The sequence below is a fragment of the Lolium perenne genome, chromosome 4, assembly GCF_019359855.2.
Source record: "Lolium perenne isolate Kyuss_39 chromosome 4, Kyuss_2.0, whole genome shotgun sequence".
Classification (NCBI taxonomy): Eukaryota; Viridiplantae; Streptophyta; class Magnoliopsida; order Poales; family Poaceae; genus Lolium; species Lolium perenne.
Window position 1 is genome coordinate 389,725,808 of NC_067247.2, and position 19,375 is coordinate 389,745,182.

General features: G+C 50.2%; 1 protein-coding gene across 2 annotated transcripts; it reads right to left on the bottom strand.

The window, feature by feature from the left end:
* Positions 1–2,309: 2,309 nt before the first annotated feature.
* On the bottom strand, positions 2,310–6,721 carry LOC127297388 (uncharacterized). 2 transcript variants are annotated; one of them, XM_051327693.2, is made up of 4 exons: positions 6,278–6,721; positions 3,337–3,548; positions 2,952–3,219; positions 2,310–2,866 (listed from the first exon to the last, which is right to left on the bottom strand). In XM_051327693.2, exons 1-4 carry the CDS (start codon positions 6,599–6,601, stop codon positions 2,579–2,581), a joined length of 1,092 nt encoding a protein of 363 aa, XP_051183653.1. In that variant the 5' UTR covers positions 6,602–6,721; the 3' UTR covers positions 2,310–2,578. The 2 variants fall into 2 exon arrangements, with proteins under 2 accessions (XP_051183653.1, XP_051183654.1); XM_051327694.1 differs by lacking the exon at positions 6,278–6,721 and adding an exon at positions 4,221–4,583.
* Positions 6,722–19,375: the final 12,654 nt, after the last annotated feature.

A 19,375-nucleotide genomic window follows, 5' to 3' on the forward strand; every position in this document is an offset into this window, starting at 1 on the left:
TCCCGTTCACACCGTCGTGTTTCCCTCCTGCCCTTGTCGCCACCCTTCCCGCCACTTCTTCCCGCCATTCCTTCCCGCCACCATCTCCCGCCACCATCTCCCGCTATATTTTCTCGCCACGCTCTCGGAATTTTTCCTATAAAAGCAGGCATCGACACTCATAGCAGCAGAAGTGCTACTATCTCTCTTTTTTTTCTGTTGGCTCACCCTTAGCCGTCATGAGTGTGCCGTGCTCTGACCAGGAGTTTAGGCCGGTGAAGGCGAAGGCTGCAAGTTTTCCCCCGGGTGTGACTGCGGAGCGGTGTTGGTGCGGCCGTCTTGCTAAGGTTAAGCAGGTGGAGGATTTCTCCGACCAGTTCGGCATGAAATTTTTTATGTGTGCGAGCTATGAGCATGATCCACCCCGTAGTTCATGCTCATAGCTCATAGCTCGCACACATGAAAAATTTCATGCCGAACGAATCGGAGAAATCCTCCACCTGCTTAACCTTAGCAAGACGGCCGCACCAACACCGCTCCGCAGTCACACCCGGGGGCAAACTTGCAGCCTTCGCCTTCACCGGCCTTAACTCCTGGTCAGAGCACGGCACACTCATGATGGCTAAGGGTGAGCCAATAGAAAAAATAGAGAGATAGAAGCACTTGTGCAGCGATGAGTGTCGATGCCTGCTTTTATAGGGAAAAATCCGAGAGCGTGGCGGGAAAATATAGCGAGAGATGGTGGCGGGATAAATTTGGCGGGAGATGGTGGCGGGATAAATTTGGCGGGAGATGGTGGCGGGAAGAAGTGGCGGGAAGGGTGGCGGGATAAATTTGGCGGGAGGGAAATACAGCGGTGTGAACGGGAGCGGGAGAAGATATGGCGGGAAAATAATGGGGAGAAGTGCCAGCAGATATCCCTCGTAATAAACGTAAACTAAATCCATGTAGGGATGGCTGGCCAATTGGTCTGTAGCTGACCAATTGGTCAGCTATCGACCAATTACTTTTGGGCCTGCCAGGGGCTGAGCAGCCGACTTGTAATCGGCCGGCTACTGACCGATCGGTCAGTAGCTAACCGACTGGGTCACACTTTTGGAATTTTTTGAAATCGCGCGCTATTTCTGGAATTATATAAAAAATTCGTATTATTTAAAAAAAATTCGCAGGGATTAAGTACAGCATCCAGAACCTTCATAGATTCAGACTCCACTGTGAGGGATTAGCACCCGGCCTGTTCTACAAGCTTTAGACCGCCAAGTAAAGTCATGGCTTCCGTAGATGCAACATGTATTTTGTGTGCATTCGAGTCAGAGCACGCAGCAACAAAGTTGCCTCCAGAATCTCTGACAATAGTGAATAGCCCCCATCGCTCCCTGCCTGGTTTCCGGCAAGAAGGACGCGTCAACATTTAGTTTCAGAAGCCATCCAGCAGCCTGTCAGCTTCAAACAATTTGCTAATATAGCTTTGATATTTTTCACACTCATTTCCGTTGAAAGCACTGGTTCTTTGTTTTCAGTTTGCCTCCTTGACCACCAGATGTACCAGCTAGCCACCATAACTGTAGCTGTCACATTTTGCACCTCATAGTCCACTCCACCTGGTTTGGCCGAAATGCCGAATAGTGTAGTTCCTCTAGAATCACTGACCCTGATCTGTCCATGTCAATAGCTGACTTGACACAATCTAGTAATCCAAACCTTGCCGTATCTCTTGAATTCTCTGGCACCTCATGAGCAGTGCTCACAGTACAGGTACACACTGGGCAGTTAACTGAAATTCTGATATGCGTGTTTGTCAAAGTGCACAAACACGGAACGATCCCATGCCAGTTGAAGATTCGAATCTTCCGCGGCACATTGGTTTCGAAATTTTCTTCCAAACTTCGTGGGGAGAAGTTCTGTCAGAACCATCAGTCCATCACCTCTTTGTGTTCACCTTCGATGTTCTGCTTTCCATTCAACATGATAAGAAAAACTGACAGAAAAAACACCCAGATTTGTGAAACTGCAAGCAGTAAAATCCGGTTGTCCATTGTTCGGCAAGGGGATCCCAGGGACTCGATCAACATGTTCTTGGCAGCAGCAGCTTTGTGTTTGTGGGATTCGATTTTTGAGGCACGAAATCCTCACCTGGGAATCCTGAGCCCTCATTTCCTTACGCAATTCCTCAAGACCCGACGGTATACAGTTGTACTCGTGAAAGAAACAAACAAATGAAAGGAAGTGATCAATCTGACTAAGGAAATATGAGTGGCGCCTGGATGGAAGACAACATACAGAAATCGTTCCTTTTATGCACACTTTCTGGTATCCAAGAGAATGAGAGATACTAAAGATCATGGTATAATAGTTCCACTTTCTCGTTTCCAAGGTTTAAGCACAATTTTGCGCAGACATTCTGGCCACGTGCGGCGACATCCACGACAAAAAAAAAAGTTCATCTTACACCACCCCTTTCATCTATAACACATCATCATCGCCAATCAGCGATTACCCGACCACCTTAGAACAAATCAATGTACCGGAAGAACGCTATACTTCAGCAAGCAACCATATGTTCCGAGCTGCTGCTTCTGACAACTGCTACGTCGCGAGCTCAACTTTGGCTGAAGAGGGTCCTAAGAACGGTGTCTCCTAGCCCTGGGACAGGCGACAGGAAGTGCCCGGTTTCGGAGAGCTCGTGGTAGTTCACCCAGCTGAGCTTGCTGGCGATGTATCTCTGCAGCACCACCGGCACCAGCCCGTCCTCGTCGCCCTGCCAGATGTGGACGGGGCAGGGCGGCTTCGGCAGGCTCATCGGGTCGAACTCCCACTTGCCGAACATCACCATCATGTCACGGTAGTACGACTCGTGGATGCCTTGCTGCGTCGCCAGTTCCTTCTTCTGCGAGATCAGAGAAATATCATTTAGCAAAGCATCAGCAGCGCTGCAGTTGCAATTGGGTCATCACGAAAGCGGTGAAACGGACCTTCTCAAAGGTGCCGTCAGCCTTGATCATGTTCCGGATGTTGGCGTCGCGTTTGTTGGGGAGCGGGGTGGTGCCGGCCACAACCGTGGACGTGGGCAGCCAGCTCTGGTCCATCCACCAGTGGAGGATGCCGGGGGCGTGGTGCGACACACGCAGCGCCCACTGGTCGCCCACCTCCTGCTTGTTGTACACCTCCGCGGCAAGATCAGCGGGGAAGCTTGGCCACCAGTGGTTCACCACCGGCGCCATCATCGCGGCTCCAGCAATCCTGCAGCACAGAGCGATCCACATTCGTCAACCACTGTCCTTGACGCAAATCAGCTAGCCATTTTGTTTCTTGGCCACGGTGTTCGTAGCCATGACCGCAAAACCATGAGTCGCTTACCTTTCGGGGATGTACTTGAGGGCGCCCCAGACAGCATGGCAGCCTAGGGAGATGCCGATCACGTAGAACTTAGGGCCCAGTCCTAGCGCGTCAGCGAGCTCCTCCACGTCGAGTGCGGCACTCTTGACGGATCGGTTGGGGTTCGGGTCGCTCTCGCCGTAGCCGGCACGATCGAAACCCACCATGTACACGCCAAGCTCTTCAGCCACTTCCTGAAAAGACACATTAGGTTCCCACGTTAGCACTGATTGTCCAGTTGGGACTTTGAAGGAAAAGGAATTGATCAGCACAGCCTTATCAGGAAGAAAGTTGAGAGGAAATTTTCAGTGTATGACATTGTCAGTACTCCAGTAGATGGCACTGGCATTTGACAAGCTAGATCGATTAAACAGCATGCAGGTGGCATTGCAAAAGGTAGGTCACGTCACCAACTAATCTCTGGTGATGAGGGGTTGACACAGTTCTCTTGAAAACAATCAACCAACTACTAGTAGTACTGAACCATGAATATCCGGTACGGCAGTCCAACCCATGAAGCATAGGTATATGCCACCAAATCGCACTCATGCAATGCAGTTGATGGGTGATGGCATTGCAGAGGTAGGACAGAAATGTGTTTGCTCGGGTGCAGTTCTCTGGATAACTAATTACTGCACCTAGGAGCGCTACGAAAAAAACAATCCGCTCCGGGAAGCATGTGTGCCACCAAAATTGGTCAGCCATGCATGCAATGCAGCTAATTTCGCGGTTTCTCTACGGCCCCGATCATCGCCAGTCAATCCACTGAGAAATCGGTCGGCTCCGGTAATAATCCTAACCGAAATCGCTGCAGATTGCACGGGGGAATAACAGGGACGGAGCGGCCGTGGTGGTGGAGAACTGACCGGCGACGCGCGGATGCCGTCGAGGCGGGAGCCGGTGAAGCCGTGGGAGAAGACGACCTTGAAGCGGGCCTCCTCCTTGCTTACCCCGGACTCGGCGTAGGCGAGGTGGCGGCCGTCGCTGAGCCGGACCCTGGGCGCCGTCACGGGCGGGCCGCCGGGCGTCCCGCAGATCCGCGGGGGAGGTGGCGGCTTGACGGCGGCCCGGTGGATCCACCGCCCCACCGCGCCGGCCAGAGGGCCCATGGGCGACCCCACCGCCGCCGCGCCCCTCTTGGCGCCGCAGCTCAGCACCGGCGCCTTGCACAGCAGCTCCATTGCAGAGCAATGGGTCTGGGTTGGGTGGACCTATTCTTGCAGCCGGCCGTTTGCCGATTTGGGTGGACTAGGAGAAGCCGCCGCCAGCCATTACTGCTCAAGCGGGACCATCTATAGCAGAAGAGGAAGCACGCAGGCAAGGTCGCTGGGACTGGGACCGGGATTTTTTTTTTTTTTTTTTTGCGGGATGGTCAGAGCAGTAGTACCAATCAAAGTGGCTGGAATCCTGGAGAGATTCCGTCCGGAAGTATCCGCTTGAACGGTGGCGGCTCCGTGGTTCCACCGGGAAGAAGGAAGATTCCACCGGGGAGTCCGGCCAAGATTTCTGTCACGGCAGCGGTTACGTGACACTTTGCTCGACCTGGAAGCTTGGGTTTCCCGCTGCAACGTGTCCGAGTACGGACAGTGTAGAAGGAGCCATATATGCCAGAAGAGCATGTACCGGTAATCGCTACCGTCTACTCTACGTATATTAACATGTGAACACCTCTATCAATTGTGACGCGTCTTCATGCGCTGGAGTACTATTCTAGACCCAAGCATAATAATATTTTTTTTATGATGATATTATTAAGGAAGGTCGCTAAACAATTTTGTTAGCTCGCTTTCAAGCTAACAAACAGACGTTGACCTTGACCTGGGAAAGAAAAAAAAAGGGGCTCACCGAACATCAACTTAAAAAGCTGGAAACTATGTAATGTTTTCGTTGATAGTGAAGCGCATGTAATGACGTGTTCAACCTCAAGACCGGCTGGAAGTTTCTTAAACTCAGTCTCTTTTTTTTTCTGGTGTACTTATATGGTATGGTATTTGTTTGTGCGTTCATTCATACATGCGAGTGTATGTGCATGAGCGTATATGTATTGTGTTTAGAAAATAAAATAAAAACATTCAAATTCTTGTGGACCGAACTGATATTTTAAATGATGGTATTAGTAGGTCGCTAACCACTTTTTTAGCTCGCTTTCAACCCTAACAAACTCTTTGACCTAGGGAAAGAAAACAACAACAACAATAACAACACCGAACATCAACGACTTTTCTTTCCGGCACTGGAGTTTGGCGGGTAGAGAGAAACACGGACGCGCGTCGTGGCTACGACATGGCTGCCCGTTACGATCATAGGCTGACAACGGCGACTCACCAAACTGATCGTCGTGTACACCAGCTCATACCCAGCAAGCCTTTTCCTACCGTTCACAGCTGCTGGCTTCCGCCACCGACAGGGCGAGCATCGATCGCTATCACGACCCGAGCTTTGCTGAGCTAGCGTACGCGCTAATTAACTAAAGGGGTCGTCATGCGAGCGCAAGGAAACAGCCAGCAATCATGTTCATACAGCGCGGATACAGAATACTACTTCTACAGATTATTATTCAACAATTTAATAATCAGTTTTTAGATGCTAGTAGTATACAAATACCTGGGATCGAAATTTCATGAATTAAGTTTATATGTACGCGCATTTTTTGTTTGAATAAAAGAGAAACAGTCCCTCGACGACTCGATCAAAGCTGCAGGGAGAGCAACAATTCAAGAATACAGATTGATTAATTGTGTACTACTTTAATCAGTTGGATAGATGCTTTTGTGGTAACTCCCCTGACGACGCGCGCGATCAAGCCAGGATTGCTATGGCATTCGTACTACGTAGCAGCACTTGGGAATGCTATAGCACGAAGAAGAACTGGCCGGCCGCTCTGGCGAGAAGAAAAATTCAAGGCCGGGCGAAGATGCAGTACCTGGGTGGCGCGGACGCTGTCCTCGCGGGAGCCGGTGAAGCCGTGGGAGAAGACGACCTTGAACCGGGCCTCCTCCTTGGGCACGCCGCTCTCGCAGTAGGCGAGGTGCCGCCCGTCCCGGAGCGTCACCCTGGGCGCCGTCACGGGCGGCCCGCCCGGCGCGCCGCACACCGTGGGCGCCGGCGGGTCGGCGACGCGGGAGAGCCAGCCGGCCAGCGAGCCCAGCAGCGCGGTGGCCGGCGCCGGAGTCACCATGCCGGCCGCGGCGCCCTTGCCGCTCCTCGCCTCCTCGTCCCACACCTGCGGCATGGAGGTCACCCACATGGTTGCTTGCTGCCGTTGGAGGTTTCCGGTGCGGTGGGAGCGGTTGGAAAGAGAAGCTGATTTGCTTCTTGGCGAGGCGATGAGAGATGGTTCTCGTCGGTCGCTGGCTAACTCGGCTGGGGCGACGAGCTACTTATACAAGACCGCAAGGGGAGAGGGGAGGTGGTGAAGGTGGACTGGTGGTGGGGTTGGTCTGATGCTGATGGAGGCTGCACGGTTGGTGAGTGACAGCCACTGCCGCACCAACTCCGGTGGCGTCGACGGCTCGAACGGCTAGCTAGCTGCTTGGACTTCCGGGACTCCCGGCGGGAGGAAAAGTATACGCAACACTCGGCCTAGCTGGATATATGCTCACGGTGGGGCATCAGAGCTTCTCTATTAAAGTGCAACCGAAAAAATTGTTTTCAATTTTCCGAAAACGAATGTTCTATCGATTTTGGCCGTGGCGCATAAAAGAAACGGAAAAAATGGAACCGAAAAGCGGAATTCAAAATGGCGTGAGTAAATTAGGCGATGATCATAGTTCGACATGACATAGATGCTCCGATTGAGCATCGATACTTACATTGTTCGACAAATTGACGATAAATTAGTGGTACACCGGCAAGCGCTAACCTAGCTAAATAAAAATGTGGCCACTATAGTGACCTATGGCGCGCGGCAATGGCGGTGGTGGCACAGCTAGTCGGCGGCATACGGCGCCAAGGCTGTCATGGACGATCTTCATGCATCGTCGGCGTCAAGCTTATCTATTTCGAGCTTGACACAGCGGACGCGGGCCTCCCGGCGGGCCGCCTCGTACTCCCGGACCTGGCGGACGGCGTCCGCCTCCTCCCGGCGGAAGCGCGCCCGAGCCTCCGCCACGCTGACGGCCTTCGTCTGCGTGAGGACGGCCTCCTCCTCGTCGCTGTCGTGGACGTAGTCCCCGGCGGAGAAGGTCGGCGACTGCGCGGGGACGAGGTCGTCCTCGTCGCTGCTCTCCGTGACAAGGAGCCGCGGTGCGCGACTAGACTGGCCGGACGAGGAGCCCTCGCCAACGTTGCTGTAGCGCGCGAGCTTCCCTGTGGGTGTGAGCCCTGCGCTTGCGCGCGCCCTCGCTCCGGCTCCACTTGCGCAGCTCCGCATCGGTGCGGAAGACAGGCGGACGCGGCGGCGATTTACGGGTTCGGGCCGAAACGCGCGCAGATCAAAGCCCGTAAACATAGGCCGGCCCGAATTGGAAGTTCAGGGGCCCGAGAAACTCCCGGCACGGCCCCTATTAAAAGGGTTCGCGGAGGGGAGTTCGGTTCGGAAACCCTACTCCCCTCCCGCCGCTCATCTCCCGCGGCCGCAGCCTGCCTCCGCTCCGACGAGCAATCCCGGGCGCTCGGACGCCGCTCGGCCGCTACGGCCACCACCCCGCCGTCCGAAATGACGCGTTCAAGACGTGTGGGTAGGGGCGGTGGCCGATCCGGCGGCGGAAGGTCAAGTCGCCATCCGTCGGGCGTACGGGCAGAGCCGGAGCGCGCCAGCGGTCGCGCTCCGACGCCGCATGGAAGCGGGCCGGCCGCAAGTGGCTGGAGCTAATGGCGCGCCGCCTTGAAGCATGCGCGGAGGCGGCGGTGGAGGCGGTTGCGAGCTGCGGATGGGGAAGCGGAGGCGCCCCTGCTGCCGGCGAGTGCAGCCCGCCGCCGTTGCCCCCGTGCAGCGACGATGACGACGACGCCGACGGACCGCCTCTCCTCTGCGGGAGCACCTCCGGCGCGGCGGCCATCAAGGTGGCGGTGCTCATCGTCGCCTAGCAACCGCCGGCGACCATAAACCCTCCGCCGACGCCCCGGTGACAGTATAGTCTCTGGGTACCTAAATTTCTAGTCTAATTAGGTCTGTAGTACGTAATGTAGGTCCAATGTGGATGTATTTTGCCACTATTATTGTAAATTATGAACGAATTAAGCTTGATCGGATGAAATCGACTTCAATCGTGAAAATCGATTTCCCGCGACGTTTGATTTTCGCGATTTCGGTTTGCGTTTACGGTTTTTGTTCTGCGCCATGCTTAAATGCCCTCTCAATTTGTTTTTCGGGAGACTGAACTCAGTTTATTCGGTTCTGATAAATACGGACTCTGTTAGAGCATCTCCATCCGCATCCCCCAAAGCGTCCCCCAAACCGCGCCGGATTGAACGTTTGGGGGACGTGTTTTGTTCGTGCCGCGTTTGGGGGACGTCGCTCCCCAGCCGCGTCCCCCAAACGCCTCCCCCAAACATTTAAAATACTTGTTTTGGCATTTTTATTTCAATTTCCACAAACTAATACATAATTGGGAACGTACACGAAGACACAGTTTGGAACATGGTTTTCCACAAACTAATACATAGTTTGAACCATGGTGGACACAAATATAACATTTTGCAAAAAATCTAAACCTAACTAGGCCGTGCATCGAAGGTTTCCTGTGTTCGCTGCTAAGAAAGAACACTCGAGGGCACACCCAGTCACCCAAACTGGAAAATCCAGCAGGAGGATGATGCCCTTGTTGGTTCTACCGATGAGGCGAACATCCAGAAACTTCCGTGCACGTATTCGCTGCGAAGAAACAACACTCTTCATCATCAGTCGTCCTCCTCGTCGGTGCTGTCGCCGTGGTAGTCCCGGCGGCAGCGCGTCTCGTCGAAGACCTTGACGCTCATGTCCCTGTCGCCGAAGTAGGAGAACAGGAGGATGAAGCCGGCTTCGAGGTTGTGGTGCCGCGCGAACTTCTTCCAGCCGATGTTGAGGTACATCTTGCCGCGCGCGTCGTAGATCACGTCGACGATCCACCGGTAGTAGCCGCACGCAGCCTCCCGCAGATGCATCGTGCGCGGGCGGTCATCGCCGGCGACGTAGTCGGCGAAGGAGTCCGGCAGCCTCTGGATGCCGCGCGGGTCGCCCTTGAGGAGGAGGACGAACTCGAACAGCACGTCCGGCTCCATGTCCATCTCCCACGATGAAGCCGACGGCGTGGGAGGCGACGGCGAGCGTTCAGCTCTGCCGCGGCCACGACCATGACCACGGCCGCGAGGTCGGCCTCCGCCTCTACCAGACATAGCGTCGAGTCTTGTTGAGATGGTGGCGGCTAGGGTTTGGGAGAGAGGCGCTAGGGTTTGTGTGTGAGAGGGACGATGAGAGGCGGCCCTTTTATAGGCCGGAAGGAGGCGGAGGAGCGGTGGCGCTCATTAACGTCGGCACGCAGAGCTAGGCGCGACGGGACGCGTCGCTGCGCCTATGCGGGAACTGCACCGTCGCTGCAAAGCCAATAACTTTCGTCGCTAGGTAGGGAACGGTTAGGTTAAAATTTATTGTGCCGCTGACGGGTCGGCCCCGCCACTCCCCACCTCGCTTTTCGGTGTGTCCGGCGTCCCCGGAGCATCCCCTGTGGGACGGGGACAGGCTCGGGGCGCCGGACACCGTATCGGGACGCGTCGGACAAAATTCGGGTTTGGGGGACGCGGCTGGAACGATTTTTTGGTCCAACACGCTCCAAATTAATTCAGGGGACCTTTTGGAGGACAAGGCTGGAGATGATTTTAGTGTTAGAGATACTCTCAGTGCATTACCCATCGAGATGTGAGCACAGGACCAGTGAGCGACGGTCGCCGGGTCCTTGGGTGGAGGACGTGCACTGCCAACTTGCGTGGGATAATCGGATCGGATCCATCTCTCACTTTGCGGACACAAAAAGTCAGCTCCACCAACAAGGGCACCCGCGCTGATTTCAGAAAAAAAAAACAAGGGCACCCGCGCTGATTTCAGAAAAAAAAAAACAAGGGCACCCTCGCTGATTTCCCACACGCACCAAGGAAGGCACCCCCTAATTGCTATCCGTACGATCTATTTATTGCAGATTCGTGCGAAATTTACCTGGTCAAAGCCTCAAACAGATTTACATTTCCATCTAGACGTCACGTTTTGAGGAGATGACTCCGTGACAGTGACGCGTCGTATCGCCTTTGTGACGAATATTATATTACAATGCGGCATACTTTATACAGTGTTGGGCATTTCCTAGCCGCGTATCCTCCCATAAACGTATTTCTAATCTATCCTTAGTTATAGATGATCCAAAGAGGAAAAAAATGTTTCTTCTTTTTCAAAAAAAAAAAACCTCGGACTATTTTCGTCAAATGAGTTTTTGCCATGCTCCATCTTCAGACAGTAACTTGAAGAGCCACTTCGTAAAACCCCAACGTGGGAAAAATGTTAGAACTGTTATTTGTGCATTGTATCTCATGAATCCACAAATTGTTGGGATTTTTTGAACTTTTAAAATTGATGCGCAAACTACTTCAAATTTGAATTCCAGAGTTGAATCTGACTACCTCAACCCTAGTTCCATCTTTTGATCTTGGTCACCACTAGTACCATCTTCTTTCGCTAGTCATCATATTCTTCTAACATATCATGTAAATCTTAAACTGTAAAATTAATAGTAGACGACACTGAGAACGCGCATAATTAAAATAGGACAAAAGCACAACATCTTAAAAAATAAACGGAATATATATTCTTTTAGAGAAAAGGAATTCAAATATCATATTTTGTTAGCTTTGAAAAAAAATACTTTTAAGAAAATAAAATGCTAATTGAGATACTTAATTGAAGGAAGGCATTTTAGTAATTAAAATACGTTAAAATAATAAAATTTGAAAAAATGCAAAATGAAGGAATAAAATAACTCTATCTCCCAAAACATTAGAATTAACATAAATTAATTAAAATTGCAATAAATTCAATAATAAGGCATTTTAAACAATAAAATATAGCCAAAACCCTAAAAATAGGAAAAATGGCAAATTAACCTAAAATCCACACACAAATAATAAAACACCATCAAAGCATTAGAAATAGTTCCATTAGAGCATCAATTGGATTCTCCAGCATCGTCACTTAGCTAGTCGGTACTTCTTCTTTTGAGTGTCACCTTGCCAAAATAACTTTGAGCGGAAATAATCCAATCAGAATATCATGTAGAGTACCTACTTAATTAATGAGAACAAGTCTTTGTTTGAAGGATAACAGTTACCTTTCGAACTACTTAATCTTAATTGTACTCTTTCCTCAATATGTTTTCATCATTATTTGTAAGTCCTCGATAATCAATCTGAATACCCAAATATCTAATCTAGGTCTGGCCTTGCCCGTTGGCAAATAACTTAGCATACAAATTAGCCTGGCGGAAACAAAATAATTCACTCTTATGAAAATTAATTTTCGAACCCGAGAGTTGCTCGAAATATGATGAAATTAACTTTAGATTCCCAACGTTTTCGATGCCATGTTCCATAAATATAATTTTATCATCACCATATTGCAGGATAGATAATCCACCACATGTAGCGTTCCCGTGAGGTGCTCGCGGGGTGTACTGGATGAAGGCCCTCGTTTCTCTTTGAGGGTTTCTCGGGGTATTTGATGTTCTCGGTTCGTAGTTGGTGAGCGTTTTTCATGTTTTCAGGGTGTAAGGCCCTCGTTGATATAATTTCACACATTGTCGGATTCGTAGGCGTCTCGGGGTATTTGATGTCCTCGGTTCGTAGTTGGTGAGCGTTTTCATGTTTTCAGGGTGTAAGGCCCTCGTTGATATAATTTTCACACATTGTCTGATTCGTAGGCGTGACGTGGTGGCCTTGTATGTTTTGATGTATTTTTTTTTACTGTGCTTTATTGAAGAAGAAAGTCTACTTTTCATCCTTCAACCTTTATGAGAAATATACGTATCATCCTAGAAATTCTTTTTTGTTCAAAGTAGACCCCAAACTTTCGTCCTTGTTGAATAATTTAATAAAGAAGATCATATGCATCCAAATAGAGATTTAGTGCACACGGACATCAGTGATCTCGTTCTTTTAAACAAAATCAAAAATCAAATTTTTTGAGTTTCCAAAAGTTCTGAAAAAAACAGCATGTAGTCAATGATGTATCCCACACACGTGTAAAATATCAATTTCATATATTTTATATTTTGAGCTACACACAAATAACAAGAGTGTAGATCTGAGTAGTATATTTTTTAATCTCCAAAACATATCAGACCTTTTCATTTTTTTTCTAGCACAAAAAAAAAATCCGGTTGAGATTCTGCATGATTGTGAGATGTATCGGTGACAATTTCCATAATTATTTTCAAAGTTTTAATAACTTAAAAAATATTTTTTAATTTATTAAAAGTGACAGGAACACTGAAGCTCGGAAGCCAAAAGCCCTTTCTCATATGCATCCCTACAATCATAGGCGGACCCAACCGTTCCTAAGCCCTGGCACGTGCCTAGGCTTTCAGCCGGGGACACAGCCTATTTTGATGAAAATTTTAATAATTTTTTTGCTAAATTTGTATGTTGAGGCTTAATGAAAATCTTGGATCCACCACTATAGATTCTAGGTCTCCATCCTGCCTTTCGAACGAACGGTCGCAGGGTCACTGGGTGAACGACGGTCGTCGTTGGCAACTTGCGTGGGATAGTGGGATCAATCCCTCACTTTGCGCCCGCGAGAGTCGCCGGCCGGACGCCACCGCACACCATATACGTCGGTGCCGGGAAATGATGGCCACTCCTAGCAGCTCAACGCGTGGTTCGTGGCAAAGTTTAGGTTATTGACATGGCGGGCACGTCTGGGACAAACGGACGCGAGATGCAATCGAGTTCCTCGCTTCTCGCCGGGCCAAGCTTAGAATAATGTTAATGGATATTCGCCGGTGAGTCCGTGGCCATTCATGGCTAGTCTCGTCGTGCCCTCGTGTCCTTGCGTTTTCGACGGACGGCCGGCCGGGTTGCCCGTGACTTTGCGTGTGGTGCGAGCTAAAAGCTAGCTAGCGACCGATTGTTGGGTAGCCGGCCAGTGCGCGCGGTGGAGTCGCGTGACGAACTGACGACTGATAATGGAATCAATCGTCGCACGGTGCGTGCCACGTTCGGCGGCGATGCACGGACGGCGGAAAAACGTAAGGTCGAAAGCATGCACGTGCGCCGCATGCATGCCAAACGTTTTCGGTCTGACGGCAAGGGCAGTGGCCTCCACTTTGTTAAGCAATTCGTGCTACACCATACGCATTTTCACTAGTAGAGAAATCCCTACCGGTTTTGGAACCGGTACTAAATAAGGAACCGGTACTAAAGGTGCCTCCACGTGGGCACGGAGGAACCCGTGGGGCTGGAGACCTTTGTACCCGTTCGTAACACGAACCGGTATTAAAGCCTATTTCGTTTAATTTTTTTATCTATTTTTTCTAATTATTTTACACACCCTTTTTTTTCACTCCCTCTTTTTTTTTATTTTTTTAGAATTACTAGTATTTCCGTTAGTCTCTAACTACACTTAATCTCTAGTCAAATTACTTACCCGTGGTCAAACTTTCCGGTCGGTCACCCATCGTCACACTACTCCCGCACTAGCACGCTTAACTCCAAGTTCCATCCCGTTCCACTTCCAAGCGCTTCGCGCGCATGTATGTGATAGTAGTATCATATCAATCCTATTAACATGTTGGTCGATGTCACACTTTTTATCGTTTAAATTCTAAATAATTCTTTTAATAAACAAAAGTAATGATGTAATAATAATGTTGAATAAATAAATAAAATTAACTTTTTAATTATTTTTTAAAATTTTAATATTTTTTGCAAAACCTAAAACTTGAAAAATTGAAAATCTTATAATTTGATAAAAGTAATAGTAATATGTTAGGACTCAAAAAATCTTATAATTATTATTTTAATTTTTTAAAAAATAAAAGTATATAAAATTCTAAATTTCTAGAAAAAAAAACTAAAATCTTCCTGCTTTCACATTTTCATTTGGAATTTTGAGAATCTAAAAAATTTGTGAATTCAGATGTAACTTTTTCCCACGATGATTTTGATATATTCTACATTTTTTTCCGACGTCGTATGCAAAAATTAATGCGATTTTACCATTTTTCAAACTTTTTTTGCAAAAAAAGTCAAAATTCGAATTTCTTAATTTCGCTGAATAGTCGGTTGCATAACATATGAGAATCTGAAAACATTTTATTTTTTGAATTTTCTATCATTTTCATTTGTATTTTACAGAGCAAAAAAAGGCGATCCAGGGGGGTGGAGGTGCGTGGGAAGCAGGAAAACCTTTAGTACCGGTTTGTGACACGAACCAGTACTAAAGGGAGACCTTTAGTACCGGTTCGTGTCACGAACCGGTACTAAAGGTTTGGGCAATACAACAGATACTAATGCACCATTTTTCTACTAGTGTTTGTTAAGCATCATCAAGATAAGTCTATTATACGTAGAGTTTATGATCTCACTTTTGGCATGTGACCTGTGGTTGTGTGCCGGCAACAACACGATATGGTAATGAGACCTGAGATCGTCATCAGTAATCTCGTGCTGGTTGTATTATTTACCAAATCGATTGGCGGTCCTCTTAGTTAGCAAGCAAAGTTTGCCTGCAATCTAGAATTCTCAAAATTTCAAATTGCACATCCGTGGAGGATAATTTCTCGCAGATATCTATTTTTTAAATAAAAAGTTCCACACTCAATTTATTCCGTCTTTGGGCCATAGTAGTATATATCAATATACTTAGGGCACTTCCAGCTGCCCAAAGTAAAACGGACACGAAATGTGACCAATTCTCTGGCGCATATTAGCTTAGGAGAGTTCAAAAGGCCCCGGTTGGTTTGTTTGGCTTCCTCCCACTTTACATTTTAAAGAAAGGATATAAAAGTATATTTATTCTGAATCAGACGGTAAAATGCACTGTAGCTCTGCGGACACGACATTGGCCTTCGGATCACGACTGGCCGTTTGCGTCTGGTATTTCTATGGTTTATTTAGGATACATCATTTCTGAAAGTTGAACTTTTTCAAATCTTTATGCTAAGATTTTTTTTGCGTTAAAAGATAGTTTTTTATATTGTTACCCCTGCAACTTAGCTTATATTGGTCGATACTTGCGTGCACGTCGTGCCTCATTGCTAGTGTCCTAGAAAGGAAAAGTTAACCTCGTTGCTAGTGTCTTCTTGGAAAGGAAAAGTTAACTGGCGGCCACGCCGAAAAACGATCATGGGTGTCCACCGGCCGAATACGCAGTTAGCAGCCGCTGCCAAAGGTAAAGAAGAGTAATGCTACGGTTACGGACAATTTGTTTACGGAACGAGCTTACAGGCTGACGTGGTGAGCAGCGATGCATTACCATTTGCTGGATAAACAACCAACCCCAATCTTTATCCAACTACTACTTGGGTGCCTTTAAATCGTGCTCAAACTGTAGATGTTTTTTCATTGATAGATCGCACAAACCGCACGCGTGTGATGAGTGAGAGTGTGGTGAGTGGACGCCTGGACGGAGAGGGAGAGGTGCAGGGCCGGCGACTCGTCAGCGGTGAGCTGCCAGCCTGGGTGGATAATGCGCATCATCCATTCCATCCATGCATGTACTTGTCCGATTCCGATCGCCCAATACGTGCGCCGAGTTGCAGGACCGGCCAGCCGCCATAGCGCCGTTGGGTTAGAGCATCTCCACTCGTCCCCCCGAACAGGCCCCCAGCGAGCGTTTTTTCCATCCGGACGGCGTAATTCGGCCTAGTCGCGCCCCCGGTTCCTCGTTTTCGTCCGGATTTGGGCCTAAATCCATCCGGCGATCCCACGACATCCCCGGCCCCCCGGGGAGCGCTCGGGGACTCCGGACGAAACGAAAGCGCGCGTGGCCCCAACTTGTCGGCGACAATGGCCTCCGATCTACGGCAAAACCCTCGTCTTCCCGATCTACGGCAAAACCCTCGTCTTCCCGATCTACGGCAATACCCTCGTCGAACGAAAGCTTTGAACTCTCAAGTGGTGCAACATAGATAGATTATATATATATTTCGAATATAATTCGAATAAACATAAAAATTACATATAAAAACTTTAAAACTAAACTACTTCTTCTTCTTCTTAGAAGGCCCCGCCTCATCGTCGTCGCGGCGACGCTTCCGGCTCGCCACCTCCTCGTCGGAGGAAGTTGAGTCCTCGTCGTCGTCCTCATCAGCTTCTTCGTCCTCCTCCTCCTGCTCCTCCTCCTGCTCCTGCTCCTCCTCCTCTTCCTCGGCCTCTTCCTCGGCTTTGCTCCTCGGCTTTGCTCCACGGCCTCTTCGTCCTCCTCCTCGTCGTCCCACTCGTCCTCGGCCGGCCGGCGGGGGGAATCGTCGGCTGGCCGGACGATGCGGTGGATCCCACCAATGGCGCCATCCAGGCGGCTTCCCCTCGCTGTCGGTGTCCGATGGCCAAGAGATATCGCTCATGGTTGACGGAGGATGGTGACGAGAGAACAGATGAATGGCGTCGCCCGTCGAAAACCGTATATGTAGGTCTCTCGACGACAGAGAGCGCCGGTTGCTCTTCCGCGGAGTTCGTGCTCCATTACGGCGGTTCTCGCATCGAGGCCACTTCGACCGTTCCCGACGAGTCGTTCCGGCTCTCCAGTCCACTTCGCGACGGTTCAATGCGTCGAGGGAACTCCGACGATTGCCCTTCCCGGTGACTGCGCCGTCGCTTTGCACGCGGTGGGTGCGCGTCCATGGGCTCGCGGCTGGAAAAATGGGCCTCCCCAGGCCAAAAACTACATCCATCCGGCGCTAAATTTCGCCGGATTTGGGCGTGGGGAGCCCAAACGAGTGGGGATGCTCTTAGACCCGTCCCGGACCAGACACACATCACGTCGCAAAACTCCATAATTGCTTCTCTTCCAGGAACCCGCCGCTCTCGTTATCTCGACCAACGCTACAGACGCCGACACGCACCGCGCGCAATGTTGTCTTTTAGCATCGAAATGATGCACATACTTTTCTCTTGATAGTCGTACAAAGAAAATGTTGAGGAGATCATCCTCAGCCACCAGCGATAACTGTGCAACATCTACGAGCTTTGATTAAGGGGTTGTCATGTTAGGGCTGTGCGCCCCATGCCCATATTAACAGCTTCAACGGTCAGCCCAAACATAAACTAGCCCATCTGACCTGAACATATACCGTTGCACGTGTTCCAAAAGTCACCGTCGCCCAACCAATCTCCAAATCAAGACACTGAAATTGTTGAGCCTATTCTCGAAAAAAAAACCTTGTTGAGAGCATCTCCAGTCGCGTCCCCCAAAGCGTCTCCCAAAGGGATTTGGGGCGCGCCGGACAAAAAAAGCGTTCCAGTCGCGTCCCCCAAAGCCCATTTTTATCCGGCGCGGCCCGATACGGTGTCCGGCGCCCCGAGCCCGTCCCCGTCCCACAGGGGACGCTCCGGGGACGCCGGACACAACGAAAAGCGAGGTGGGCTCCCACATGTCGGCGACTATTTGCATAAATCGTTGGTTCGCGCCTCTTTTCTCGTCGCTCCTTCCTTCCCGCGCCTCCCACCCTACCGCCGTCGCTGGATTTCCCGGCCGTTTGGGCGTCTGATCTCTGCTGAGAGTCGGCACCGTTGTCGCGGCTGGGGCTCCCGCCGGTCGTGCCGCCGCCGCCGCGTCGCCAGCGCGTCCCAGAACGCGCCGTCAAATCCGCCCCACCTCCGCGCACAGAAGGTACCATCTAGCCCTATTTATTCTATTTGATTACTTGTTTTATTGTTTGTTGTAATTTAATTTGAAAACAATCCTCGCAAACATTTTTATTCATATGCTACATTTGATATAAATGGTTTATGTGTTAAAAAAATTATTTTAAATGTTTGGGGGCGGCGTTTGGGGGACGCGGCTGGGGAGCGACGTCCCCCAAACGCGGCACGAACAAAACACGTCCCCCAAACGCTCAATCCGGCGCGGTTTGGGGGACGCGGCTGGAGATGCTCTGAGCCTGCCGCCCACACCGCCTTGGCGCCAAACAACGCCGATGCCATGCACGCATCCGTCAACATGCGCCCGCCGCTAAGACCCCGCTACGCCACGCCATCGAGACTATCGTCTTTGACGTCATAGACGCAACACCGCTCCACCTCTTGCCTCCTCAATCCAGCACCTACTCCAAAATTTATGCCCCTCAAGGGAGAGCAACACGGAGAGCGCCACCATGGTATGATATGGGAGCCTAGATCTAGGGTCCCCCCCTAGAGCAGCCAAGCGAGTAAGCAATGATGTAAATGACGATGTCTTCAACAAGATAACTATCCAAAGATGTGGCGCCATCGCCTGCCATAACCGGAGCCGGAGCTCAGTTTTCCCCGGCAACCAAGCCACAGTCGCCAACTTGCTGACCTCCTCGGATGAAGAAAATGACGCAACCGCCATGACTGGTGCCCTTGTCGAAGTTGTTGAAGTAGTCGAAGCAGTTGCGCCGCCGGTGACCCGCACGTACCCATCTTGGCCCAGATCAAGCCCGTCTACCACACGACCGCCATCTACCCGTCAGCACGCATGCTACCACGAGCGTGCCGCTACGCCCCGGCCGCCACCCAGGGGCGGATCTGTATAGGGTGACCCTGATGCACATGCATCGGGGTAAAAGGAAAATGTTAGTACTATTTGTGCGTTTAGCAGGGTAAATGCATCAGGTTAGAGTAAGAAAAGTGCATCATGGAGGAAAAAAATTCAACTAGCAAGGTTACAAGCTTGATAAGTAGATCAGGAAATTTTCTTCCTAGCTCTGCCTGTGCCGCCACCACACCGTCGTTGGAAGCGCCATGGTGGGTGCTGCCACCGCGATCCAGGTTGATGGCCGAGAGAAAGTCCACCGCCATACCGCATGGGCTTTTCCTAGCGATGTTTCCGGTGCCGACATAGAGGGAGGGGGAAATGTGGGAGGTGCTCGAGGTGTCG

Bases quoted from the DNA above. Each gene is read 5' to 3' on its own strand.
- LOC127297388 (XM_051327693.2), bottom strand. From the start codon at position 6,601: ATGTGGGTGACCTCCATGCCGCAGGTGTGGGACGAGGAGGCGAGGAGC. The intron at 3,549-6,277 runs GTACTGCATCTT...GTGTCTTTTCAG, and splicing joins ACAGCGTCCGCGCCACCCAG to GAAGTGGCTGAAGAGCTTGG. The intron at 3,220-3,336 runs GTAAGCGACTCA...TCTGTGCTGCAG, and splicing joins CTCAAGTACATCCCCGAAAG to GATTGCTGGAGCCGCGATGA.